Below are 27,578 nucleotides of genomic sequence, written 5' to 3' on the forward strand. Positions count from 1 at the left end.
TGTTTTCAGCAAAACTTTATTTTTCAGTGCATGAACAGAATACCATATCAAGGTCATTGCCTATCCTTTTCAATCCATTTTTAAATATTTTTCTCTTTTTTTACATAAAAAAATAATGGAGCGATTTAATATACCTCTATTTTTTTTCTCCCCAAAAGAGCACTCGGCAAGTATTTATAAAGGTGCTGTACAATGTACAAACATTTACATCTACTGTTCCTACAGAATGTAGAAGATACCACAAGGATTGTGTTTTTCTTTTTTTTCTTTTTTTTTTTCTAATGAAGCAATGCAAGGCCACAGTATGATGCAGAGATGTCAAACAAAATTGTTCAAATGAAAGTATAAAGCTGTACTACAGTGCAGGGGACATACAATAAAAGAGGATATTATCTGATTCTGAACCAGAGTGAACTTTTTTCAGCACTCGGGGTTGGATTTACTCATTCAACCAACCAAACTATTGCACAAAAGCCTACCACTGATTGGCTCAAAGTACATCCTCTAGGGATTTGTAACCTGAAAACTCCTTTATACAATCACAGACTTCAACCACCATTCAGCTCTCATTGATAACGACTTTATCACACATTTGCTACAATTCAGTTTTCCCTGAGCTCATCTGAATGTGTTTATTTCAAAGTTGTATTTGCAAGTATGTTGAGTATATTTGCGTATCACTTCAAAAATCCTTTAAAGCGGACCTATTATGCTTTTCTTCATTTTCTGTCTGGCACAAACCTCAAATAATGAGGTCATTGTACACACAAGTAATCCAAGTGAGCCAAAAGCTCAGACTGCTCTAAATGGTTTGTTATTTTTAGACAGTTTTTTATTTGAAAGAATGCTAAAGACACACAGCAGCCACTCCCACCTGCTGTTTCTGTTTGCCAATAAGAAAAAAAATTGGCATAAAGGTAAGGGCCAAGGAACTAAAACACATTTTTCCAGACAGAGAATGACCTGAATGCTACACAGCGGCCCAATATAACTTAAACGAGTATTATTATTAGGCAAATAGGCAAAGCGACTCTTATGGTGTCCAAGCATAAAAGTATGGAGCTATAAATCAGCATAATATGTCCTCTTTAAAGTAACAGTGAAATCTGACTATTTCTTATTTTTATAGACTGCACATTATAAAACTACACTGGTCTTCTCTGTGCTATTGGCTCCCTTTAATATGTAAGGTGGAGAGTTTTCTGTATACATGCCTTATTTCAGCAGCTTGTTCGGTATCTTAGTAAACCACATCATTCTCTGGCCTCTTTCATCCTTCAAGCTACCCTGGCACATAATCACACAGCAGTACCTACAATATAAACCCTCATTTATCTTTTCATCAACAAGCAAATGTAAAACAACCAGAGACATGATTCAGAACTTGCACAGCATTACATAAATTGCCATTTCCCCCTTTAACAGTGATCATTTCAAAAAACCAAAAAAAAAAAAACCCATTAAATAAAATAAAATTAAAAAAACAATAATAAATGCAATGTTTTGGTAGCAAGTATACATCACAAATTAAATACAACTCATGGTCAATTTGTTATGCTACAAGGGCAGATGCGGTGCAATGGAATTAATAGATAGAATTTCTAAAACACACATTCAAATATATATATATATATATATACATATATATTATATTTCACAATGAGACACATTTTGAGCAATTTTAAACATTTGGTACAGCAGTTTGCACGTTACATCTATACATTTCATGAACTACAAATTTCATTGGTAATTCCTACCACTGAAGTACATTGGAAATAAGGTGAAAGCTCAAATAACATGGGACAAATTTCTGAAAGTCTTTATCAAAATGCGGAATGGCTTGGTACAGCTACATATACATATATTCATCTATTACCTCAATAAATTACACACTGGTTAGTTATCATACACATGGTAAACAAGATCTCAAACCACAAGTTTCTGGTCTTTTAAATGATACTGTCTGTATGAAGGTGTGTCATGACTATAGCCATAGAACAGTCTAGATTACCCAGTAACACTTGCTGTATTTGCCTGGTGATCAGAATGAAAATTATAAATAAGAAATGGGTTCATCCTCAGCGATGTACAGAACGCGTGCAGTAAAACAAACAGAAGGACCGACTGCATGCAGTTGAGCAAACTGATAAGAAGAATACAGTTGAAATACTCAACAATGACACTGAGAGCAAAATTAAACCCTAGATGAGTCACACTGTCTATTCTACAGACGAGAGGCGAGGGCCTTTCTCTTTTCTTTGCATATGGGTCATTGCATTGTAATGGGTGAAGCGCTGTTTGTAGTCGTCGTTCCACAGGAGGCTCGCGGGATTGGCACATATTCACATTTCTGAATGTCTGGTCTGACAAGGCCCCGAGCATGTCCTATATGCTGAAGTCCCACGTCAAAGATGCTAAAGCAGCAGACAAGGCGGAGGGGAGCTGCTACATGCCACATGTGATGTCACAGGGCTCCCACAATACAAATCTGGCCACAGTCTAAAATGGATAAATGTGGCACCATGTTGCACTTCTCTGTTTTATGGAAGAACTCAGAAAAATAATCCACTGAGGATACTGTAAAATATTCCATGGCACAGCTCACGTCCTTGTGATTCAATATTCCATCACAAAGGGTCACGGAGGACTTCTGCCTCAGAGAGGATTTTGGCTGAGCTGGGCGTTTTCCAAGGGCCAGGGCTAATAGGTCCCTTCAGGGTTTGTAGGGCTCTTGGAATGCTGTTTACAGAGGCCACAAAGTTGTCCTTTAAGCTGTCTTCTTTGGATTTAGAAAATGTGTCTTCTCTTCCTTTTACATCTCTTGGTGAATTCACAGAACCTTTCCTACGCCATACATTTTTAAAAGACAGCGGTGATTCTCTTTTGCTAATAGTCTCTTTACTCGTAGTCCTGTTTTCTGTAAGTTTACCCTTGGCATCAACGTCTCTTTGCCCTGAGTCTTTACCTGTACCTTTCTCGCTCTCTCTTAGTGTACTAGAAAATGTCCTGTGGCGGTGAGATTCCCCAATCGACCTTCTTTTATAACTTTCTTTCTCATGGAGAGACCTGGTCCTTTCTCTTCTCCCTTCCATCTCCCATCCTTGAGGGTATTTTCCAATCTCAAAATTCCCCCCTTTTCCATTTTTCTTTTCATGACCTAAGCTTTCTCTACTGGATGAATCCTTTAATCTCTGCTGAAGGCCTTGTTGATTCTCGGTGCGTTGCAGGGCTGATATCCCTTGCTGTCCAACGTGAGCGGATTTCCCAGGACTGGCAGATTGCGTTTTTGTCTGTGTGATAGGCACCCTTTTTCTGTTCATTGTTGCTTCCTGTGCCTGACTCTCAGTCTTTTTGGGACTGTGTAGTTGCTCTTTGGCTTTAGGAAAAGATTCCTCTGTTTTCTTTGGGCTGCTTAGCTCTCTGGAGTCGTTCGTGGGCCTGGTCCTCTTGTAGAACTTCACATGCTCATTGGAGGTGGGAAGGAGCCCTTCTCCCTCCGTGTCCGCCCACTCAACACTTTCCTCCACTGAGCTTAAACCCCCGCTGCTGCGGGATTTGCGGCCTTGTGGAGAAAGTGTGCTCCAGCTGCGAGAATGCGTCAGTTTGCTGGAGAAAGGAGAGGAAACAAAGGTGGAAGCCCCGGTGGGATATGGAGAGGAAAGGGGTGATGTGTCAGAGAAAACTTCTCCAACATAGCTTGTGGGTGAAATGACTTTTTGATCACGTCGACCTGCAAGAGCAGCACAAATTTGACATGAGACCATAGGTATGCAAGGATAATGAATATGGCACACAAAATACTTAAATTCAGAATAACAGGGAAAGTAAATACGATTATATTATATAGAGGTAAAGGTGGGAAAGCATGTGGGAAAAAAAATTACCAAGGTAAAAGAGAAGAGCCCAGTAAAAGCAGTGAAGGTGTTAGTGTTGGTGCTCAGTGTAATAGCACACAGTAGAGGAAGCTGTATTACCTGCATCAGGGGAAAGAGAAGAAACGCCAAAGGAAGCAGACAGTTAAAGAGTTAATGACTAAATAAAAACAAAACAAAAAAAACACACACAGCAAAGAAAGCACATTGAAATCAACGAGGGCTTAACTACAAAACAGGCTCCATCAACTAACAAATGGATGCAGTAATTATCATTACGTGGATTTATTGTTTGTGCATGTATTTAACTACTGGCAGTGTTCCTTCCTTGTAAACTGGGAAATAGCAGCTAAACTCTTTAGGAAATAAAACAATTTAGTTTCTATCTAAAACTTCATGTAAATATTAAAAAAAAATTAAAGGAACAGGCTGACTTTGGCATACCAGTTTCATAACAAAGCTAAATACAGTATCAAGCTACAGCCAGCAGACGGAAAGTTTAGATAAGCATTAATATTGGAATGATGGGGAAAGAGCTGTCTTTGCACTGCAAAGGAAAAGGTCAAAATAACACCCACACCCTTACATCCTTACACACACACACACACACACACACACGTACACACACACGTACGTCTACAATTATGTCTATTCGTAAATGTCATTGAGCCACTGGCAACCAAATGCTTTTGTTTCCAGTTATTCTGCATTGTTAAATCCACCCCCAAAAATTCTAACCTGAGTGATAATACAACATTTCCAAGCACAAAGTTTGCCCATATCAAACGCAGCGCACTGAATAGTTTCAAATGATGTACTCACTCGCATCTTGAGCAAGACCTGCCCCAGGTCTCAGCAGCAGTACCACTTTGTTTCCTCCGGCCTGGATCAAATCAATAGCCCGTGTATGGGAAATGCCACGAGCCGGCTCCCCGTTAATCTCCACTATCTCATCTCCAACCTGTCGGTAATTCAGAAAATTCAATTGTAATACTAAAATATACCTATGAACACTTTGCATATTTTGCCAGTCAAATTCACTGAAACACTTGCTGAAACACAAAATTAAAGTTTTATGCCATGCACACATGCATACACTCCCTTTCTCACATACACACATCTGCCTACACACACACACACACACACACACAGAGTTTTGTAATACCCTGGAGGTACCTGCTATTATCGGAGATGACAAAATAACTCAGGATAAAGCTTGTAAACATGTCAGTTTGATAGACTCTAATCAGATAGAGTGAACAAGCCTGTTTGTGCAGCAGGCCGGGATTTAGATTCAAAGACAAAAAATTTTCAAGGAAACCTCAACACAACCCTTTGACTTTTACAGTGTGGGAGCATTGTCTGTGTCGGGAAGAAATGATGGCAACAAAGTGATGAGAAAATAACCACTGTGTGATCCCTTTGTATCAGAAAGTCATTCTTTCTACAAAGGACCTTGGACCAACTCTCACACTGACTCCCTCACTAGAAGAAAAGAGCTATTGTTTCTCATCAGAATATGTTCTCAGATGACCCTTTCTATGATCTTTCCACCGATGGGAAATCAGTTTTTTCATTATTTCAAAGGTACATGTGTGCATTGCTTTCACGGAGAAGCAGAGATCACCGAATGAGAAAAGAAGCTTGTTTTAAATAATAAAAATGCAGTAGTTGCTACACAGTGCAGAGAACTCTGTTTCATCCTGAGACAGGCAAAGTCGTGCCCACAGATCACAGTCTGGCAGGCCTAGGATTGATTTCCACTAGGGAACTTTGCTCCATTCTCTTCCTGTAATAATAATGTGATAGTATCATCCCCATGGGAAAATTCAAATTTTGCTGAACCTCCACCATATGAAGAGAAAATACAGGGTCAATTGCTTTGTGACCTTCCTGTTAACAGCCACAAACTTAAAAAACGGATGCTTGCTGAGATGGATGGGTAGACTGGTGGAGACATACACAGTACACAAATGATGATGAACACGAATAAAAAAAACGTTAAAGAACTAAACCAAAATCGTCTTTATCGCTTCGCTGTTTGCTGCGTGGAATTCCATTTCACAATGAAAGCAACAAAACGCTGCACAGATCACAGCAGAAAACATCGCATGCCCTACAACACTGCAAGTGGCACTTGTTGAAACACAATTCATTAGTTTAATCTCAGTCAACGCGAGGCGACACAAATTATATTTTGATTTACGACTCTCCTTCACAAACTAAATGTGCAACACTACATTTCTGCAAAGGAATGCTTTCTATAATAGCATGTCATGCTGCATGTAGCAATGGTGAGGATAATAACATGAGCTCCAAAACAATACACTGATTGCACTGCATCTTGTTTTATGATTTTTTTTTTCCCCCATTAGTTTTTGTTTGTAATTTCTTGTCAGCTGTGTGATAGTGATATCAACCTCTCAGAAGTGTCCATTTAAACGTTGCAATAAAAGGAGCACTCACATGGATTCTTCCGTCTTGCTGAGCAGGCCCATCTTCTGCAAGTCTCAAGATGTACAAGCCCATGTTATACTCTGTGCCCCCTCGCAGACTGAAACCAAAGCCCCTGGGCCCTCTCTCTAACTCCACTGTCAGACAACCCTGCAGCATGAAGACAACACTCATTTTTAGACATATACAAGTGTACTAACATACATCTTTTGCTGTGAAATCAGTGATGCCTCATTAGGAGAATCAGAGAATATTAGAGATGCTATAGTTTATTCTTTGACCATAATGACTTGAAAATTACGTAAAAGAATCAGTATTATAAGTGCATGAACTTTATAAACCTGTGAAAGATGGTGTAAGCACAAAAAATAACCTCTTCTGATAGTTTCTAAGACAAGAAAGGAAGAAAAAAAGGGGATGGCTCTTACCTGGTTGGGCCCTGTCACACACAGCGTCCCCGTCTCACCAAGTGAAAGAGTTTTGTGGTCAGACCAGTTGACTCCTTCCTTTCTCTCCTCCATGTCCAGGTTATAACTAGAACAAACAGCATATGCACTTAATTTCTTCAGCGATACTTGTAAACAGAAGGCCGCAGGCCAACAAATGAAAAAGCTTTTATGAAAAACAAAGTGAAATTTAATGCTGAATGTTAAATAGGAAAGGCCTGCGCGTACTCGCACGACACCTCTTATCATCTTACACATGTTTATGTTTATTACACCGGTGTCTTTATAGTTTCTCAGGCTTTTTGCTCTGAGGGTATGACAACCTCATTGCCACGTACACGATTTATTTCATGCTCAGTAGTTATTTTGGTGAGACTTTTACTGGAGGTTTATAAGAATTCGTTAAGGTTTTTAGTAATTACAAAAATAACATCACCATAACCATAATTGAATTTATTTTCAATTTAAGAGCTTTTTGCTGCCTCCTCGGTCTACACTTTCTCAGCATTACATAATACAACTTTCTTATACTTTTGAGTGTTTAGCATAACTTAAAAAAAATCAAACACTTGCAAGAAAACTTACTAACGCTAAACATGCATGAAGAATTATGCAGTTTCTCAGCTTTCTTTTGTGGGATTAAATCCTTACCGCTCATCCTGTAGTGCTGATCTTTGCCCCATGGCTCTGTGCTGAAGAGCTGGACTTTGTTTTGCTGAACTCGCTCCAGATGGAGGGCCCTTGTACTCTAAAATACATTTTAACAACATATTAGAATCAGTATATTATAATATTAATACTGAAAACTCCCACTGGTAAAAAAGCAGACATACAGAATTCTTCTAACATGATTAATGCTCATTTTAAGCTAAAGGTTTTGCATTTATTTCCCTTTAACAACCCTCAATGAAGCCTTAAAATATCCTAGTAAAGGGATTCTCAGGTATTTTGCTTTATTTTTATTCATACAATCATTTCAGTGAAGAAGGGGTCTAATTTTTCAGTTTCTAACTATCTCAGTTTGAAACTGAATTTTTAATATGGATAATAAAATATTTATATCTTATGAAGGCTCGATTTAATTGATTACCTGACTGCAAAACTAATGTCCCACTAAAAGGCCACTTTGAACTGAACAGACCCACTAACTACTCTAATAAATGCACCATCCTCAGAAATATTCACCATCCTCGGGAACCACAGTGAGGGTGACGACATTGCCGGCTTCCTTGATAAGCTGGACGATGTCATTATGAGAGAGCTCGATGATGGAGCGTCCATTGACTGCTGAGATACGATCCCCGACGTGCAGCAGGCCACAGCGGTCAGTGGGACTGCCCTCAATGATGCGGCCAATTTTGTGTGGGATAACTGAAATGGCAGTAATAAAGACATATGAGGCCCTGGTCAGAGTGACCATTAGGAAGCTGCCTTTTACTGTCTGTTTACTGTCTTTTTTCAACACAATGGCAGTAAGAAGGGTTCCACAATTACTTAGTTTTGTCAGGGTTTGATTCAATCTACAAAAAAGTCTTTCAATTTTCTAAAAAATACTCTTGAGGCCAGAAGCTAGCCATTTTCTGGATATATTTGTCATAAAACTAATAATAATAATAATAATTACAGACCTATCATTTTTTGTATATGTTACCAACAACCAAGTGTATTAAGCGGCTGTTGAATGGGTTAGTTAAATGTACATGCTTTTCAACTTCTTCAGCCTAAGTAAGGCATATGCAGAAATATGCTACAATGTCTGATTTAATTGAATTACGAGAACTGAGCTGACTGAAAAGACTGAACTCACCTCCATGTGGAGGTTTGCTCTTGGACGTGAGGATCACAAAGCCAAAGCCTTCAGTTTCCTTGCGGTGGAGTGTGATGTCAAAAGACTCGTGGTCCAGCGCACTCGGCATCGGTAGGCGAGGTAGTTTGGGAGAACCATTCACCAGCACCGGCGCCATTTCCTGAGGATCTTCATCTGCCATATCTGATATGAAAGGATACAGATGCTAATGCATTTCTGTCTTGAACAATTCTTTTTAAAATTTGAGTGTTGAGGTGTGTATCCTTGAGGAATCTGAGACGATTTGAACTGTCTTGTCTTTGAACTATATGGTCTACAAGTCTACAAAACATGGATGATGATTGTGCTGGACAGTGTCTATCTTGGTAACAGGATAAATGTTTTGTGTAACTCAACTAATCCCAAATATCCAAAATGTTACTTGGAATAAACGAAAATGCATGGCAAGTGCAGGGACACATTCTGTTTCCTAGTGCTCTTTTCTTTGACCTGCTACACCTCATGCAACTCAGTTTAAATGCATGCATTCATTATTAACATGTTGTTACTGTTTATTTTTGATGATTTGCTGGTTCAGCAGTCTTGGTCTGGAGTAGCTGTACTTCAGAAGCAGAGCTCGTCATCTACTAATCGGTTGGTGGTTTGATTCCTGCCTGCTCCTAGTCTGCATGGCATGAGTAAGATATTAATAATAAACCAAATTTGAAATGTCTCCCTCACTTTTTATGGTGACATTGGTACATTTGGACCCAGTATTAGGTTTTTACACTGTGTAGTATGTGTGTATGTGTTGGACAACTTGGGCACATTAAAGTTTTACTCTAATCCAATCTGATAAATTAAAAAAAATCTAGTGCAATAAAAGCTCCTGAATGTACTTTTAATTACAAAAAGTTGACAAACATGCCAGGTTTTGCTTGGCTTGTTACTCACCTCTGTAGATCACCTTCCTACGAACAGTCAGCATAACTTGGCCATTTCGGGCAGCGTTGGTCATCAGATCCAAAACCTGCTTGTGCGAACGACCCTTGACCATCACACCATCGATGCCAATAAGTTCGTCTCCTGCTCTGAGACGCCCGTCCTTCTCTGCAGCTCCATTAGGCACAATGGCACCAATGTACACCTGGGGAAATACATTCTGATAGGGGGTTAATAACAGACCCTGACCACTGGGTCAGTGTCTAATAAATACATAAAATTGTATAATTTTAACCAGAAATTAAAATATACTTTCAAGACACTCATATATACACTTACTGGCTGTTGTGGCCCTTCTCCTCCCAGAACACGGAAGCCAAAGCCTGTTTCAATGTCCCGCTTCAGAAAAACATCTATATCTTTGGCGTGAGGCTCTGTGGGCATAATTTTCCTAGTGTTTAAAGCTGGCCAGAACGACAAAAGGTTTACAAAATTATATGAACAAGTGATGCTGGCCTAAACTTACGTCTGCTCTCCAAAAGAGCTTTGGACTTCAAGTATATCTCTGTAGCATCTCGTTTGGGAGAATCGGCAGAGCGCAGGGTGCTTGTGTTGGAGTGGTAAGGCAAGGCCTGAGGTGCCGAGTCTGTGACAATGTCCAGAGTTTCTGTACTGGCCGTCATTTCCTGTCTCTGACAGACACATGTTGCTTCATGTTTTCAAAAAATAAAACCATTTATGTAGAATATGGCTCATTATCAAAAGCTAGTGGATGAGCATCTAATGGTGATGGATTACAAAAGCAATAAAGGTCACTTTTTATGAAAACATCAAGCAGTTTCACTTTACTTACTTCCTATTGTTTTAAATTCTAAGCAAAGGGATTTGGATACAATACGTTTTAAAAAGTAAAGATTTCCCCAAAGGCTATGACAGGCCTCTTCAGGCAGAAAGGGCAAGTTTCTTATCTAAAACTGTTGCATTAATAATACCACGATATCTACAGAGGCTCATCCATGCTTCATTACCATTGCAGTCCCCTGACAATAGCCGTAAGACTACGAATACAGAAAGGAAGTAATTAAGATTGTTTTTCAGAGCAAACAAAAGAAGGCACCCAGAAACATAATCAATATTCAAATTTATTGCTATCATTTAATTCAATGCAACAGAAGCTGGTTAGGCTGAAGGACAAAACGCTTTGAAATCAAATTGAGGGATATATCCCCCGTGGGGAAACGATAATGAAGAAATAGAGAAAGATAAGATTTTACTCACAGGCTTCAGACTCTTCACAGGCGATGTTTGACCTATGGAGAGACACAGACAGACAACAGAAACGTATTAGGAAATGAAAACAAGATTTGGAACAAGAGTCACTGAGTCACTGTCCACCAGATGGCAGTGACTCTCCGACAGAGAGAGTGAGCATAAAAATAAACCAGTGCTGCTCTAAACTCGAGAGCTGTGCTCACTAAAGAATCATCCATTAGGGAATATACATTCATGTGCTTTTAAAGGTACATAAGAAATATCAAGATACTACACGTGCTGAAGAGGTGACAAATCAACTGTAAGAGAGTGGGTGAGGGCATTAGAGATTCATGCATATAATTCACTGACTGAAGATTCCCTTCCTGCTCTCTGTTCACTGTACAGCACACCCACATATTCCATCTGAGCCCCCCCCATCTCAACGCCCTGCTTTAAGTGAATTAACAAACACTGCTCTAGAGCCTGGAGTCCCGTGGAGCTGGGCTAACACGGCTGATGAGGGCTTAATGGAGCCTGATGTAAAAGGGGAGACACAGCGGTGTTTTTCTGCTTCATTGCAAAATTCCCAATCCAACATCAGAGTCATCAACGGCATGAAATAAGACAACTGTACCATACATACACATGACACACACCTTCCCACACAACTCTTTTTCTTCTATTCTTTCTCTAAGCACTGATGCCCACCAATCCCACAAACAGGAGCACAGGGATCCTCTTCCATGCCACAGGCAATTGTCTACTGAGGGTTAAAACTAGCATTAGCGCTTTAACTGGACAGGCTGGACGAAGCTGAGCCCAGCTCTGCTTTAACTGTGGGGTCATGCAGTGCGTCAGTGGAGCAGGAAGTGGTGATGGCGGCAAAAGAGTGAGCAGACGTAGCGTGGGTGTTCTGGGATATGAGGCAGAGGCTCGAGGTGTGGCTATGGGGAGGAAGCCCCTGAGGACGTTCCCTCTACAGCCATTTAACTATGGATCCCTAAGAAGCATGCAGAGATCTCCTTCGCTCTGCTGATGATCAAAGCCAATCCAGGGTTCATCGACTAGCACAGTAAATCCTTGGGGTGGCAGGAGATGGATTTAGGAGACATTTGTAGGGTGTCTACACTTACGTAATTCCTGCTCACTCACTTGTAACAGAAAGCATTACACCTCAATGGGAGTCGTCATAAAAAGATATAGATTAAATGAAAGAAAAGAGAAGGAACGCTCAAGAAATGTTAAACATGTAGAGTCTGCATGCCAGAAAATACGACTCTGATGGATTGAGTCTGATCATCATTTGCAAGAGTTAGAGTACAGTGGCACTGTTAGATCTATTCTGCTAAAAAGGCAGCATTCTCTGCTGTGGTGACCTTACACAGATCGCAGTCAAAGTGGCATCACCCAGACTTCTACAGAACAACAGTGTGTAGTCAGTCAGTGCCCCCCAACCAGCCACAACACCACCTCACCTCCTCTCAGTATCAACACGCTGACCTCACCTCCCATGGGCACTGTTGGAGTTGCATTGACAGTAATAGCACATTATGTCACACACACAAGGGCATAAAAGCATAAGAATAATAGAGGGATACACTGAGGAGGAAAAACAAAGATTGCTTGCTGAGAAAGAACAGACAATATGGATCTATTGCTAGTGAGCCACATGAATCTATAGATGCACAAAAAAAAGTTAGGCAGATAGAAAGACAGGCATGAGGGTGAATCAGACAGACAAGTGCAAACATGTGTTGTTATTTCAGTCTCTCACCTCCTCGCAACACCAGTACATTGACCTCGCTGCCCACTGGTAAGTCTTTAAGGATGTCCACCACTTGTGCATGGCTAAGCGACTGCACATTTTGCCTGTTGATCTCTTTAATCACGTCTCCTTTCTGCAGGCCGCGACACCACTGGGCATCCAAGATCATCTTCACCTTCTGTCCCAGAGGGCAGTCAGCAATGGCAAAACCAAATCCACCAGGCCCCTTGACCAGTGGCACGCTTACCAGCTCTGGTTGGAGCATCGCTGTGGCTGCTTCTCCACCCTGCCTCCCATTTGGCAGGGCAGCCACAACAGGACGGCCACTGGCATCAGTAGTAACATAGTGGAGCTCCTGTGAGGAGCCATGGAGGACGTCACCTTTGACAAGCAGTGGCTGTCCATTGATCAGGGGCACAGCTGTCACCACCTCTCCACCATGCAGAGCCTGCTGGGGCTGGGTGGCCGGCGGAGGAGGAGGAGGGGGAAGAGGATCGTCGCTGTCTAGATCAACGTCAGGAGGAAGCGGGTATCCACGGCAAAGAACCATGTCCACATACTGGTTAATGGGAATGGACTGAAACATCTGCACTACCTCTGGATGGGTCTTCCCCAGCACACATACCCCATTAATCTCAACAATCACATCACCTAAGACAAGGAGAAAGGAAAGAATGTAACAAGAAAGAATTAATCCCGTGGTATTTAATCTAGACATCACCTCTCTACTTTTCTTGGAGGAGTCCTTTCTCCTTTTGCCAGACAGTGCTTTTCTCTGAAATGTCCTTTTCCCCTTCACTACTCTCTCATATTTTCATTTTGGCAGCTCCTGGTACCGTTTGAGTTTCCTTTTATCTCATTCATTCCTACTTTATTCTTGTCCCCTCTTTACTCACTACATTGTTGAACAGACCTGAGCAGTATTCAACAACAGGAGCTGAGACAGGCGTAGATTTCTGTCATATCATACTACTGTAACCATCACACACAGCCTCATGGCTGTTGGTTTATGTAGACAGCCCAAAGGCAAGATCAGAACCTGAACAATAAAGCTTTTAGATGGTTTCACGCCCACCATAATCAGCCTGCTATAAAACAATGCCCCTGACAATGCTAAAGTTGTTATTGCTTTATTTACTGAAACTCATGGGGCAGTGTTAGGTTAAGTGAAGACCACAGATGTAAAATTGATACCTGAAGGTGCATCATGGTAACACAGTAGGTACACGTTAGCTACAAAAGAATTTTCAGCAACTTTGCAGAAATTAGCGAACACATGGATCTCCCTTCCAGCTAAATGGGATTTTAATGTTTATTTGAATAAGTGTATCAGCTCTTACTGGTCCTTTTCTGTAGTAAATTGTGAGCATATTTTCAAAGGTTTTGCTCACCAGATGCCATCTTTTTGTCTTGGGCAGCAGGACCGTCGCTGAGCACATTTTTCACCTGCAGAAACTCATCTGTGCGGTCACCTCCTATGATGGTAAATCCAAATCCTTGGGAGCTCTTCTTCAGCGCTGTGTGGTAAATCTCCCCTTTCAGCTGGCTGGGGTCTGCTGTGAAGCCAGATGCACCACCTTTACCTGTGCAGAACATCTACGTGTCAGCATGTGCGAGAATGCACATTAATAAAATTATGAGTGAATACAATTTTTATCAAACACAAGCGAAATAACAAAACAATACACAACGTGAAAGGCAGCAACAATGATTAATAAATTCATAGCCTTCTTGAAAGATAGCAAAATCCATCCGTGTCCGCACTGAACCTCAATTATACACATTATGTGCTGAGGATCAACACCGTAATTAGTCATTTCTAATTAACAGGCATAATCTGTAAGCCTTAACTAGATAAACCTTTCACAGAGACCTTTTTTACACTTCCCTGCCTACCTGCACAGTCAGACAGATAAAATGAGTTAAAATTACAGCTATAGAAGCTGATACACTCATTTACCTTCATTTGAAAACTATAGAGCTGAACATTGATATAGTACCTCTGACAGTATCCAATTTACCACAGTGTCCTCTGTTATCCCTTCCCTACTGCAATCAGTGACTCAGAAAAAAAAAGGTTTATCACTGTAGACTTTTTATAACTGGAAAAAGGAACAACTTAAGGTCAGTGGCAACATCAATATGGACGAGCAGCTTGGCTGTGGCATACGCAATACAATAGATAACCGACTGTCAGGGTCACATTGCATTTAACTGGGCAGCTTCTCTATCTGGCATTACTGTGGTATCAGCACTTTAGATCATGGACACACCATTTTTCGCTTGCTGCCTGATGGTTTCTGGCCTGGACCGCATTATAGCTCTGACTCAAAAACAGTAAAAGGGAAACCAGCTGGTGACAAATGGGGCATAATCCTGTGATTCTGCTATATACTGAGAGAGTGTGATGGTACTGTCATTATCTGGGGTCTTTATATTTGAAGATAAATGAACTGTGGCAAAATAACCATCCCCAAGAGACACATATGCAGTAAGCTAAGAGAAAATTACGACTTTTGTACGACACTAAAAATCTCAGTGATAAGATATCTTATTATCACAACTTCTCCCACAAAGAGAATGACAACAACAACAGGAAATTTATGAAGTAAATGCAGCCTCAAACATTATTACACTGACGCCATGTTTGTTAAAGACGTGGTTGTCGGAGTACTATTTCATTAAGAATTTGCAAATGTATTCAGCAACAAGCAAAGGATTTGGTGTTATTCTGATTTTTCGTATCGCCAACAAATCTAACAAATAGATCACAACGTGCAGTTTGTTGGTGGCACTAAATCTCAAAGCCTAATCACACTTGGTGAGGATGTACATTTTGTAAACTGTTCAAGATTAAATGGTTTCTTTTATAAAAAGCTGAAAAAGCTGCAGTTTGACAGGTTAACAAATACATAATTTGTATAATGTTACATGCTTGTTTTGAAATAATGTGCTACCATTAGAAACTAAAAAACGTTGCAAAGCTCTTTGGGCTGTGTATATGTGAATACTTTACCTGAAATTAACAGACATGGATATGAAGGTTTACAGCTGCATGCTGCGTTCTTCACTTGTATCTCTTAATATCTTTATGCAGCTTCTATACACACGATGACTGAACAGTCACATCTGATAGCTATGTGCCCATCCCTATATCCAGTTTAAAAAATGGCAAGAACTTTGTAAATTGGCTGAAAAGTAACAGATGCACTTTCCCCCACTCATTCCCTTCAGTTTTATAAAGGCTAACTTTCAAGGGTGTGTGTGAGGAATACAAATGAAGGCGCTTTCATACTTTGAAACAGTTCAGCAGCCATAAACATTCGCTGCAGACATGAACGGCTGTGAGCGAGTGTAACTTATCACAGTCAGTGTGGACTCCAGATGTCCACACTGTTGCATGGATCAAGCAAAGCCCATTTGCATAATCACATTCAAATTGCTTGATAAACTCAACATGGGATGTTTTTTCGCCCCCCAACCCAGTGAGCGCTGATATACCCATTTGCCTGCACATTTGTGTGTGAAGAAATAGACCGAGGTAAAGGAGGGTGAAAGAGAGAGTAACCAAGGGAGGAAGTGAGTTTGATGTGTACAAGCCTGTACTTGTGTGGGAGAGTCCAAGGGAGGTCTCTGTGCCAATGTTTGTGGGCAGACTTTAAACACCAGAGGCAGACAAAACCATCATATCAACTGCATCAAACGGCCATGGTTTTTGAGTTCTTATGTGTGACTCAGTCTCACTGTAAATCTCCAGTGACATTATTCAGCATAGTTGAGGAAACAGCTTCTTTACTACATCCGCGAAGCAGCAGTAGAGCAACAGCAACGGCTGTTTGCAAGAGTGCAAGAGTGTACAAGTCATGAGTAGTCTTTATAAAGGAATGAGCCTACAAAGCCAGCAGCTGACTATCAGGGAAATGACCAAATTACTAGTTTAATCAAAGAATATAGATAATGGATCAGAACAAAGCAAACACGAACACATATAGCCATGTGTGTTTTTAGTGGTTAGCTGCAGTAACACATGATGCAAGAAAGAATTACACAACACAGTTCAACATACAAATAAACTAACTGCTTAAACTAGCAATGCAACTAAGAAAAATGATGTACTGTGAAAACATTACATTACTTACATTAATAATATTATTATGTGTTACAAGTACTCTGTAATTTTACATTTACATAAGCAAACAAGATGGGATCTCAATTAAGGCACATTTTGAAAGAAGGCATGTTATGGAGCAAAACTAACTGATATCTCAAAATTGACCTTTGCATAAAAAACAAATTTTTGCCTGTGGTGTTTTTTTTTAAAAAAAACAAAAAACATTTGCATATAACCTATTAATATGCATCATTTCCTTCACATAGAACTCCCTGGGAATTGAACTTCTTGGAAAACAGAGTGTCTGGATTGTAGCCTGAGGTGTAACCGACAACTGATGATGCTTAGGTTTCATCATAGCAACTGTCTGACAGCTCACTAAGTTGTGTAATCAGTAATCAGGAGCTGGATGGTGGATTCCTCGGTCCCTACACACCTGAGCAGAGAGATGTCTGATTATACTTGGCCTCTCTGACGTGCTGTTACACCAGCTGTTGCCACATGCACCGTTAAAAGCCGGCCTCCTCCCCTACACTCCCTCTTTCACTCCCTGAATCTCTGCCAGCGCTATGCGCTTGTCTATTTCCACTACTGCAGTACTGTAATCTATTATACATATATTGTAATGAAAACATACTTAATTCATGATGTTTATTGCAGTTGAAAAATGGCTTATCAACATAAAGAACAGACCACAATTGGAGAGCTGACAAAAAAGTCTGTTACATGAGGAAACTGTGAAAGAAAGGGCTCATTCTTTTTTTTAGCTGACCTTGTAAAAAATGATGACGTTCTACTGCTTTCTGTTCCCACAAAGCACGTTTATCAAAGCGCACTGACAGAGGTAAAAAGGTCAGGCCTCTACACAGAGGATAGGCCAAAGTAATTAAATTACAATTATATTTTAGCTAATTAGCTGATGCCCGTGTCCAAAATGATTTACAGTGAGTGCAGAAATAGAATAAGCTACAATAAAGACTAAATTACTTCTGGTGCTCTTGAATAATCTCGCAGCATCATGAAATAATAGTAGTACATGGTTAAATAACCAGGAAAGAATATGTGATACAGATGCAACAGAGAGTCTGTCATTTTAGATGATTTCAGTGTAACTGCAGTTTCTTGATTTTTTTTGACATCTGTATTTTTATTATACACATTCTGAATATAATCAGTTATTTCTTATTATTTTTTTTGACATGCTAACATACACATTATTGCAGATAATTGGTCCACCAGAATCACCCTCGCAAACCCCTCCGTCCTTTTTGGTGAACTTGGTGCATATCATGTGATGAAAATTAAAAGTTGAACCCCAAATTTTTTCACACTCACTGCTAAATTGCGTCTTCTTCGTAGCTTCCTTCAGAACATTTGAGGGACGTAAATCACCTCCAGTTCGACCCCAACCAACCACATGACATTTAACATTGGCAGGCGTTTTCCTATTTTTCTTGGGTAGTTTGATGATCTTCACAAATTTATTCAGTGTGGCATTTTTTTTCTAACTTCAGTAACATAATGCAGTTGCTTGATTTTAACGAGGTGCAATGACAGTACAAATTATAAAGCTCTCTGACATAATTACAGGTACACATGTAACTACATGTAGTATACACCCAAGTGTGGTGCCAAAACTCATGCAAGAGGCTGAACTATCCCATAATGTTTACAAAGCTCCCATATGTTACATTAGCAATCCAACATTTGCAAATTTCCACGCGTGCAAACTTGATCCTTTGTGCTCTTTATCACAGGCTTCTGCTGTTATGACACCGTGGAAAACATTTATAAACCCAGTGAAAGTTAAAGATGGGGGGTGCATTCTGCATTGTTACCTTGAGAAGGTGCTGCTGCGGCTTGCTGGATCGCTGCAGTCTCCTGGCTCAGCTTCTTCTTTGCCTCCAGGACAGGGTTCTCAAACTGGGTTTTCTGATTGATGTGGCTGTAACATAAAGAGGTTCAGGTTTGTGAGAAGAGACTTGGAATGCAAACACGCACACCCATAGACATGCTAATCTCTCACTTATTGAGCTTACTGCATCATTTTTCTGCAGTTAATTATGTATGCACCATCCTTTTAGAGGAAGTATAATTTTCTGATAGAGGGATGCTATAGTGGTGCCAGTAAACAAATTCACAAGCACAGCCCACATACAGTACATTCTGACTTGCCTCCTCTTTATGTGGGGGAAAGTACCATGGCTTTTAGCCATTTAATATTATAGGGAATGAACCCCTGACTGCCAGAAACATCCTGTTCCCCTACAACAAGGTAAACAGCCTGTTGTCCCCCTGGCATACAAACAAGAGCCATTGCTTCATAGTGAGCTCATTTCAAGCTAAACACTAGCAGGTACAAGCTCCATCTATATGCCATTGACTCCCTGTCCAAACAGTGCAGGTCTCTCTCTCATGTCACTTCTACCTAGGAGCGTTTATATGCTTTCTGAGCAATAAAACAATGCGAGAATTCCCATTTTCTTTTCAACACAACAGATTGCTACCTCGTCTTCCAACCCCCACTCCGCTTCTTCCATGCATTCTAGTTCAAAATCTCCCCATTTCTCTCTACTGCTGTTACAATGGCTGTGTTTCACAGATTTCCTGCCGGGATGTTGATGACAAATACACATTTAGCACACAGACAAATATACAAACAATATGCAATGACAAATACACAGACTCTATAAGCACACACAAACACTGACAGAATGCGATGAGAGAAAAATCTGTTTTGTGTTCATATACAGGTCACTGCAATGTTACCCGCGGAGTTTCATTTTGCCACCCACCGATAAACAATGTGAAAATCCTGATCAAAATCTTCAAGTGTTCTCCAGGTAAAGGCTTTCTCTCGGTATGTTGCATAATTCAGAATATTCTCACCCAAGATGTGCTACAACCATTTGTTTATTTTAGACAATATTACTTTACATTTTCCCACCGCTCAAGTACACAGAGCTCTGCAATATGCACTTGTGCACTGACCAAGCTGGTAAAATACGCTTGTGTGTTATGTGCATCTGAGACGAACAAGTATGACAAAGCAATTGGCACTGGTGGTGATGATGGCAACTGGAGTGATGGGAAATGAGATGCATCAGTATTACTTACTCAACATAGTATGTCCCATACTGTGGATCGTCAATTTCCTCCCAGCCATAAGGTAACTCTGCAAAAGGAAAAGAGTGTGCTATTGTGCTGTGGAGATGCAAATTGGGTGCTCACAAGATAACAGACCGATAGAAGGAAAGGGGACAAGTATGCGCAATATTTTGCAGAGGTCTGGGAATCTATCTGGCATTATGGAACGGCGGTAGTTACCAGTGTATCTTTCCCCCCTGACTGGAATATTTAGCATTGGAACGTATGTATGAAAATACTGCCATAATAATCTAGAAGACATATTCCCGTGGTTTTCAACAATCTGGCTGGAATAGCTGGTGCATGTTATGTCTTGACGAACATTATGAGGCATAAGAAAAGAAAAGGCAGATGAGCTCTTAATGCAAGGAAGTGCACTGGAGTTGCTTTTCAGAAGAAACACACTCACTAGCTTTCCGTTTGCCTGTAAAAATCCATTAAAAACAAGCTGGAAGGGTCCCACTTTTTCAGCCGTGGCTGCTGTCTGTCTATGCTTGCACTTAAGCCCACATTATATCCTAAGGATAAAAGGGCACGTCTGAAAATCCTCAAAGTAGACTCCAGCTCTAGATTTTTGAAAAATTAGCTTTTAGCACTGCGATGCTTAAGGTTACTCTTAGGTGATGTGCCATTTCAAAGAGAAGTCAAACATTCATATTTCATCCTGGTTGGTTGCTTGATTCATTGTGAGAAAGGGTGAGAAGTGATGGCTCATGTAATGTAGGGCATATACAATGTAAGTATGCCCCTGTGTAAAAGCATGTGCAGTATTTAATGGAATGAGTGTACGCTTCAGAAAACCAGCTGAGCAAAGGAGTATACATACCGCCATCCTCGCACTTCTCAGGGGGCTTTGCCTTCTTTGCCAAGCGGGGGTCCAGCCACGTGGTTGTCTTGGTATTGTGACTGTAGAGTGCAAAAAACATAAAAGCCAGGAAATATCTTCAGTAAAGACCTCTGAAAACAAGGAAACCACTGCTGAAGCACAAGCAGCCAACAAAAAAGATGTATCGCAGCAGGAAAAACGGCAGCCGTATTCTCCCGTGTAACATGCTCTTGTGCACAAGATTATTCAATTTATCAGCAAACATCTGATCCATTGCTTTATATTCAGCTGTCAGATTACAGTGTTTATGGTTAGGTGGCCTTTTCAGAGGGGAGAAAAAAAACCATGTGATGTGAAACATGACAAACTCATTTATCCTCAAATGTGTTAAACAACTGGAGTGTGTAATCAGCAGGAAAATCACAATGGTCTTCTGATATCTTCAGAGACAAGTAGCTTAGAGCAAAATGCGAATAAAACACAAAGTCGTGAACACACACACTTGCGTTTACTGTACGTAAACCCACACACCTACAGACCCTAAGAGAAGGTCTGTTTTTTAGCTTTACTAAGATGTGTTTTTAAACATCGGATACACTGTGAGGCCTAGAAATATTGCAAGTTTACTATTAAACTGAATTTTACTGTTAAGTTTACTGAATTTCCCAGAGGAATCTACCTGAGAGATTAATACAGTTCTATCTATCTATCTATCTATCTATCTATCTATCTATCTATCTATCTATCTATCTATCTATCCAAACAAAGGACAGTTGTGTACATTTTCTTCTTTTTAGTTGTTTTTATGCTGTTGTCAGGCTGTTAAGGTTTAATTTTCCTGTGACAGGAAATGAGGTGTAGATCTCAGCTACACAACTCATCATCAGACAGAGGATCAAACCTAATATCGCTGCTGAAACTGACAGAAATTTTTTTTGAACTTTTTGCAGACATACTTGTACTTTTCTATTTATATGTATATTTATACCTATTTATCTCTATACTTATCTACCAATATCTCTGTTTCTACACTCATTTTATACGAGTGCTTGATGTTTGTTGTGTAGTTGCTGCTATGACAACTCAGTTTCCCTCTGGGATTAATAAAGTCTCTCTGATTCTCTGATGTGTCCTTCATTATGGATAAATGAGAAACAAGCAAACATAAAAAAAAAGTATGACAATTGATACACACACAACACTTTCATGTTACCATAACATTTAGCAGCATACCTCACTGTAGCTGTAAGATGCGATAATTTACATAAGCAACAACACTCCGGTTGTCAGTCGGCCCACATTTCAAACCTCATCATCCAGTTTACAGACTGCACCAGCTATCAGCAGATTAACCTGCAGCAGCATCTTCTTATGATTTCTCTTATTCAACAGCACCTCACAAAACAAGCAAAGCAATTTCCTAAAATAACTGATCACATATTAGCATTTGTTGGGACTACTTTCTTCTTTGTATTAGTTCCAACACACATTTGTTGTGCTAATGAGTATTGATGGCAGCAGGCTGGTGAAAGTGGCCCTGACATATTTGAACTTTTCACCAAGGTCAATATTTGTGACTTATTGATGTGGTTTTAATAGTTTTGGCCACAGGCAACACACAACAATTCTTGTGGGCTGAATCAGTTAATTGATGTTATTTTAATTATATTTTGTTTTGCAAAAAGCATTAAATAAACACTGTTTAAGAAGCACAGAATGACATAGCATATATGGCAACTTGTGGGTTAATGATTAATAACTTCCATTTGAGGATGCACTGCCTGATAATCCAGGACTGAGAGCATGTGTAATTATGTTTTATAAACTCTATAAAATTAACTAAAATAACTAAAGTGCAATTTCTAATCAGCCCTGTATCAGACATTATCACTTTGAGCCACAGCTCACGTCTCACTTACTCTATGAAGTAGACCATGCCGGTCTCAGTATAAGCCATCTCCCAGTTGAAAGGCAGGGGCTCCAAGCTGTCGTCACGAGGAAGAGAGCTCCATGTGCGGAAGTCCATGGTGCTGCTGGACTGAGTGTAGCTGGGCACTGCTTTCCTCCAGTCTGCCCCCTCTTTGTGCTCTGGAGAGCGTTGGAGGATGGATATATTAAAAAGGGAATAAGACAGTGAAAGCAAGGCAGAGAGAGTAGAAGGTTCGCCTGCAGGAACACCTATGTCCTGTGTTCCTGCTTGCTGCAGGGAATTGGCGATTCCATGTCACTCACAGGATTTGCATGTCTTCGCCAAAGGGCAGTTTTAGATTTGCCTGAGCAAACTGTGCGTGAGGAAAAGTCTGTGCCTATGTATGTGTATATTTCCTGTGGGTTGCAATGATAGAGGCAGGGATTCACATCGAAAGGGCCAGTTGAACCCTGAGGCTTCTTCTCTTTGATAATACTTTATAACTGCACATAAAATATATTCTATTACATTTGTAGACACTCCCCTTTAATGAGAAACTGCTTGCCAATGAACACGAAACATACAACAAAGGCTCTGTTAATTCAGTTAGCACTCCATGCCTTCCTCAGAAGATTGTTATAAAGCATTGAAACATAACTGGTTTTCATCCTTTTCTTTTTATGTGGCGCTAACCCTCCTCACAATAGAGGATAATGCCAAAAGATGTTACGCAAATCACAATAAAAGCATTTCTGGGGGGAAGCATTTCCTAAAGATCATTCCACCTGAATTTTATATTGCCTATAAATTGCTAAAAGAAACAACTACAGAGCCCTTCAGCAGCATTCGAATTTTGGTTATTTACAGCTTCTAAAACACTTTCCTCTTTTGCCTCTCTGATCAAATGCGCACACTTGAGCTTGATTTTTAAAGGAAGACAAAGTGCGGATGGCATGTTTGAAGATGCTTTATGTGCTCGAGCTATGTAGAGACTTGGAGAACCAGCCTGAGGGCAAAGCCTGAAGGAGAGCTCATCAGTAAGGTTCACAGCAGGGTGAGGGCCCACTCGACGATACGAGTCAGATGGGTTATAGAAGGATTGTGGTTGATAAGGACAGCCTAAGCAATGATGGGGGAAGCTGCAGTGAAGAGTTCAGAGACTTAGAGCTCACATTTTCCATTAACCTCTTTTTTCATTCGACCATAACTCTCTCCATCTACGGTTGGTCTGAGACTTCTTTGCCACAGCTGTGGGCTGTAGCAGAGCAGTCATTTGTGACTGGTTGCTTTCCATAAAAAGAACTCCTGAATGTCTGGGCATCGTTTTGTGTTTGATTTCAATATGACAGAACAGTTGTGTAAACAGACTGGATTTCTGTGAATCCCTTGTACAGCTGAGCAAGCAGTGCTTGAGCTGAGACTGTCAAAACAATGTTTCATTGTGTAAAAAATATTTTCAGCTTGGACTGGCCTCAATCTTAACCCTAATTCTCTCCTACTAAAAAAAAATGGATATGGTATGTAGCATGTAACCTATTTCTGCTACAGGTCTGCTCTCCTTGTAAGCATTAAGGACAGATTCACTCCTTAGAGAGCCCAGGAGTTGTTCTGATAGATCACATGCACAGTATCATACTCTCCTAGATCAGAGTCTCTCAAGGTGACCTGGGAGTTTATTCAACGCTAATGGTAACAGGGCTGTCACATCACATGTTTAAAATAGAGTCCAAGATAACATTATCTCTTTTATTTCTAGAAAGCGATATTACTGTGACCTAAAGTTCTTTACATGTCGGTTGGGTCCCTTCAAAACTAGAAACCCAAATCTATCCTCAGGAACCAAGTCAGACAGGGCACAGACTGAGTTCAATCTAAATGTCATTATGTCAGAAAATCTGGATTATATTTAACAATGAAATGAAAAATCCAATACCTGTTGAATGCTCTCTTTCTGGACCTGTTTTTGTCAAATGCATTTGGATCAGGTCTCACTGTCCTCAGGTCCCTTTCTAAAAAAGACTTAACAGTAATTCTTGATGCTTTAGGGTCTTTTAGGGTCTTTTAGGGTCAAGTATTACTGAACTGAACTAAACACGGAACTGAAAACTGACTATTATTAAACAGCAAGAAATCGGAAGTAGAAATTTCTTCCCCTGAGCTTCTCATTAAGAAAAATAATATGCAATACCATTTGATCTAGGAGTACAAAATATTTCAATCTTGACTGACAAATGAGATGCAAAATGACAAAACGAATTACGAAGACGACCAATCTGCACAGGAGAGCGTAGTGCCACATTATTTTCGTACACTTTTTTTGAAGTCTAACATTTTGTGCTTTGACATTGACCTACCAGGCAAGCCATTGACCAGTGGTGGCCGCTCATCATCATCCTCCTCCTCAGGTACAGCGCTGTCCTTCCTGTCCATCTTACTGACTGAGGTTGTACGTTTCCTGGGGACCTCGCCACCAAAGTCCTCATCAAACAACACCTGATCCACCAGGTCAGGCTGCACCAGGTTGGGCTCTGCTGGAGGCTTTGGGGTTCCATAGTAGTTACCTTACAGAGGAAAGGAAAATGAAAAAAAGAAGTCATTTAAAATAATGTAACCGGAAATAGAAAAGCTTGAGTATATTTCAAAAAGACCAAAAGGAAAGAAAACTGTACTTGGCTGTGCCAGAAGACACAGACAGGCCCTCCACTATGCCACTATCACCACAATTTCTGTGATTTAAATCAAAAATGATTTCTCTAAATGTCACACACCAGCACTCAAGGTCAACCATTTACAAATTTCAGAGGTCTGATTCCTCTGCATATTTCTTCCGTCTCTTAACCCCCCGCTTTGTTTCCCCTTGATAACCGCACCACAGGGCTGTCATCACTCATGTTACATTAAAATCACTTCACTTGGAATTTGCCAGCAACTAATTACACTGATCATTGAATACAGCAATTATCTATCTCTCAGCTTGCTTTTTTCCCCATAATGAAGAAAGACCTTGTGTTACGGATTATAAATATTCAGTGGGATAACAGCGCTCTGTAAAGAGACGCAGGAGAGAGTAAAACTTTGTTAAATTATTTTCTCATTTAACTCATGGGGTGATCTATCTATGTATGGCTAGTGAGCAGTATGTGGAACTCAATTTAGGCATTGAATAAGTAATTATTCAACCTCCATTAGGATTACAAATAATGTGCATACTAATTTAAATCCCTGCCATTTATTATGATTATTTGTTTGTTAAATGCTGCTCTGTCAGATGTGTTTACGGAAAAATTATCAAATTAATTTTTTTGTAATCCATTAGTAAAGGCATATATTTACTTGCTACTTACAATAAGTGATCGTCAGATTGAGCCTACTCAGCGAAATCATCGTATATAATTAGATTAAATAAAGAATACAGAGAAATACCGCTGGGAAATGCAGATCTTTGGCTATTTAATTAGCCTCCATAAACTTGATCTTATTTTCATTTGGAGCCAGTTGCTTATGGGACCATTGTATTATGAACCTTTGATGTATTTAAGCGTGAACATGCAGGCATCACAAACAGTGTACTGTAAGAGCAGCATTTATCAACTCCAGATCTTTTTATAGCGCGCTACAAAGAGGGAAATCTGACAGCATCGTGCATGCCAGAAAGAACAGAGGGCTGTGAGGAAAATATCACAGCCACTCCAGCAGCTTTACAGAGCGATACAGTAGCACCACATCAGCCTTCCTCATAAGTGAGCCCATCTTGAGCCAGGCCTCATCTCCTCGGGCATGCCAGCAACAGTACACGGCAAACTGGGTTAATGCAGCTATGGTCATCTTTCTCAAAGCAGCAGGAAGGTTGAAAAGAAGACGAAGGCTGGATGAAAGCCTACCCTTCCCCTCCTCACATGTAACTTTACTGTTTACTAAGCGACAGCCATCCGCATTTGTCAAAGATGGCTTCATTAACAGGGGTGGCACAGCGATAGCGGGGAAAGATTGGGTCTGCTGGCTAATCCCCGCCTGTCTCCTGCCACACGCTGACATTTATCAGCCAGACGCTACCTCTGTGATTAATTACTTACTAACATGTCTCTTGGCCCCTGATAAATGTGTGGCGCAGATATAGAGGTGTGTGAAAGCAGTGTATCAGCAGAGATTTGTGGCACTATTTGCCATTATAAATGGAGGGAAGCCTTATAAGCTGATAAAAAAAAAAGGAAGCTTGTCCGATGTTACTTGTGATCCTTGTGTCATGAGGTTGATGAGCAAGGATGAGTGAACCTACTCCTTCCAAGTGTGTGCAAGCAATTTCATGGTGGTGGAATCAGCTACTGGTAATAAAAAAAAGCTTCCAGTTGTGAGGGGCAATATAAGCTACACAAGGTTATGAGCACTCTTTCATCCTACCAAATGCACGGACAGACACATACACAGCAACAAATCCATCAGACCAAATCCACAAACAGTCAGCTTCAAAATCCAATTTAATGTTTGTTTTCACTTCTTGCAAAAATCTGACTTATTACCACAAAATATACCCTAAAACAACTGTATAGAAGTGGCTGACAAAAGATGAAAGAATTCTGCTCGTAGCATATTAAAGTTCATCTATCAGGGAAAAAAAGTCTTGTAAAGACCTATTTAGTTTTTAACTGCCTCCTCTGCTCAACTCTGAAAGTGTGACCCAACCTGGATCTCAGAGGCACAGAAATCAAGGAGGGACCAACCCCCCCCCCAAAAAAACTAACTGTGAATGCTTGGCACGGATGGCTTATATGTGTGCTTGCCAGATTACCTGGGACCAAAACCAACATAGATTGTCCAGCTTGTATCCGACCAATTTTAGAGCAGCCTGGATGCACAGAAACAATCTTATCCTAGAGGGATATTACAAGTGTGTTGTGTCCTCATTTTTATCCAGTCTTTCTTGAGAGAAGAACAATCCCTGACAGCTTTGTGACAAATAAGTTAAGGAGAGGCTGTTTAGGCTAAAAATATATGTACATTGCCTCCCATAAGCCATTTGCTTAGTGGAGGACAAATGTTTTTCTTGAGCCATTAAGATAATGGCCATT

The 27,578-nt window shown here is 40.3% G+C and overlaps 1 protein-coding gene across 2 annotated transcripts in view; it reads right to left on the reverse strand.

Annotated features, from left to right (window-relative positions):
• The window catches only part of LOC120717814 (membrane-associated guanylate kinase, WW and PDZ domain-containing protein 3), a 122,246-nt gene continuing 94,668 nt past the window's right edge, over positions 1–27,578 (reverse strand). The window contains exons 4-22 of one of the 2 annotated variants that reach the window (XM_040006080.1): positions 24,867–25,073; positions 22,523–22,691; positions 20,604–20,683; positions 19,748–19,805; positions 18,469–18,575; positions 13,911–14,102; positions 12,529–13,170; positions 10,779–10,810; positions 10,027–10,192; positions 9,840–9,934; positions 9,513–9,720; positions 8,580–8,762; positions 7,958–8,143; positions 7,424–7,520; positions 6,755–6,860; positions 6,339–6,476; positions 4,695–4,833; positions 3,885–3,974; positions 3,720–3,730 (exon numbers count right to left, since the gene is read on the reverse strand). In XM_040006080.1, coding sequence (XP_039862014.1) covers positions 3,925–3,974; positions 4,695–4,833; positions 6,339–6,476; positions 6,755–6,860; positions 7,424–7,520; positions 7,958–8,143; positions 8,580–8,762; positions 9,513–9,720; positions 9,840–9,934; positions 10,027–10,192; positions 10,779–10,810; positions 12,529–13,170; positions 13,911–14,102; positions 18,469–18,575; positions 19,748–19,805; positions 20,604–20,683; positions 22,523–22,691; positions 24,867–25,073 — 2,855 coding nt within the window. In that variant the 3' untranslated portion in view covers positions 3,720–3,730; positions 3,885–3,924. Of the gene's footprint in view, positions 3,731–3,884; positions 3,975–4,694; positions 4,834–6,338; positions 6,477–6,754; positions 6,861–7,423; positions 7,521–7,957; positions 8,144–8,579; positions 8,763–9,512; positions 9,721–9,839; positions 9,935–10,026; positions 10,193–10,778; positions 10,811–12,528; positions 13,171–13,910; positions 14,103–18,468; positions 18,576–19,747; positions 19,806–20,603; positions 20,684–22,522; positions 22,692–24,866; positions 25,074–27,578 lie in introns of both variants that reach the window. The other variant, XM_040006070.1, reaches the window with a different exon arrangement.

Source organism: Simochromis diagramma, unplaced genomic scaffold (genome assembly GCF_900408965.1).
Source record: "Simochromis diagramma unplaced genomic scaffold, fSimDia1.1 OVJJ01000320.1, whole genome shotgun sequence".
NCBI classification, from domain to species: domain Eukaryota; kingdom Metazoa; phylum Chordata; class Actinopteri; order Cichliformes; family Cichlidae; genus Simochromis; species Simochromis diagramma.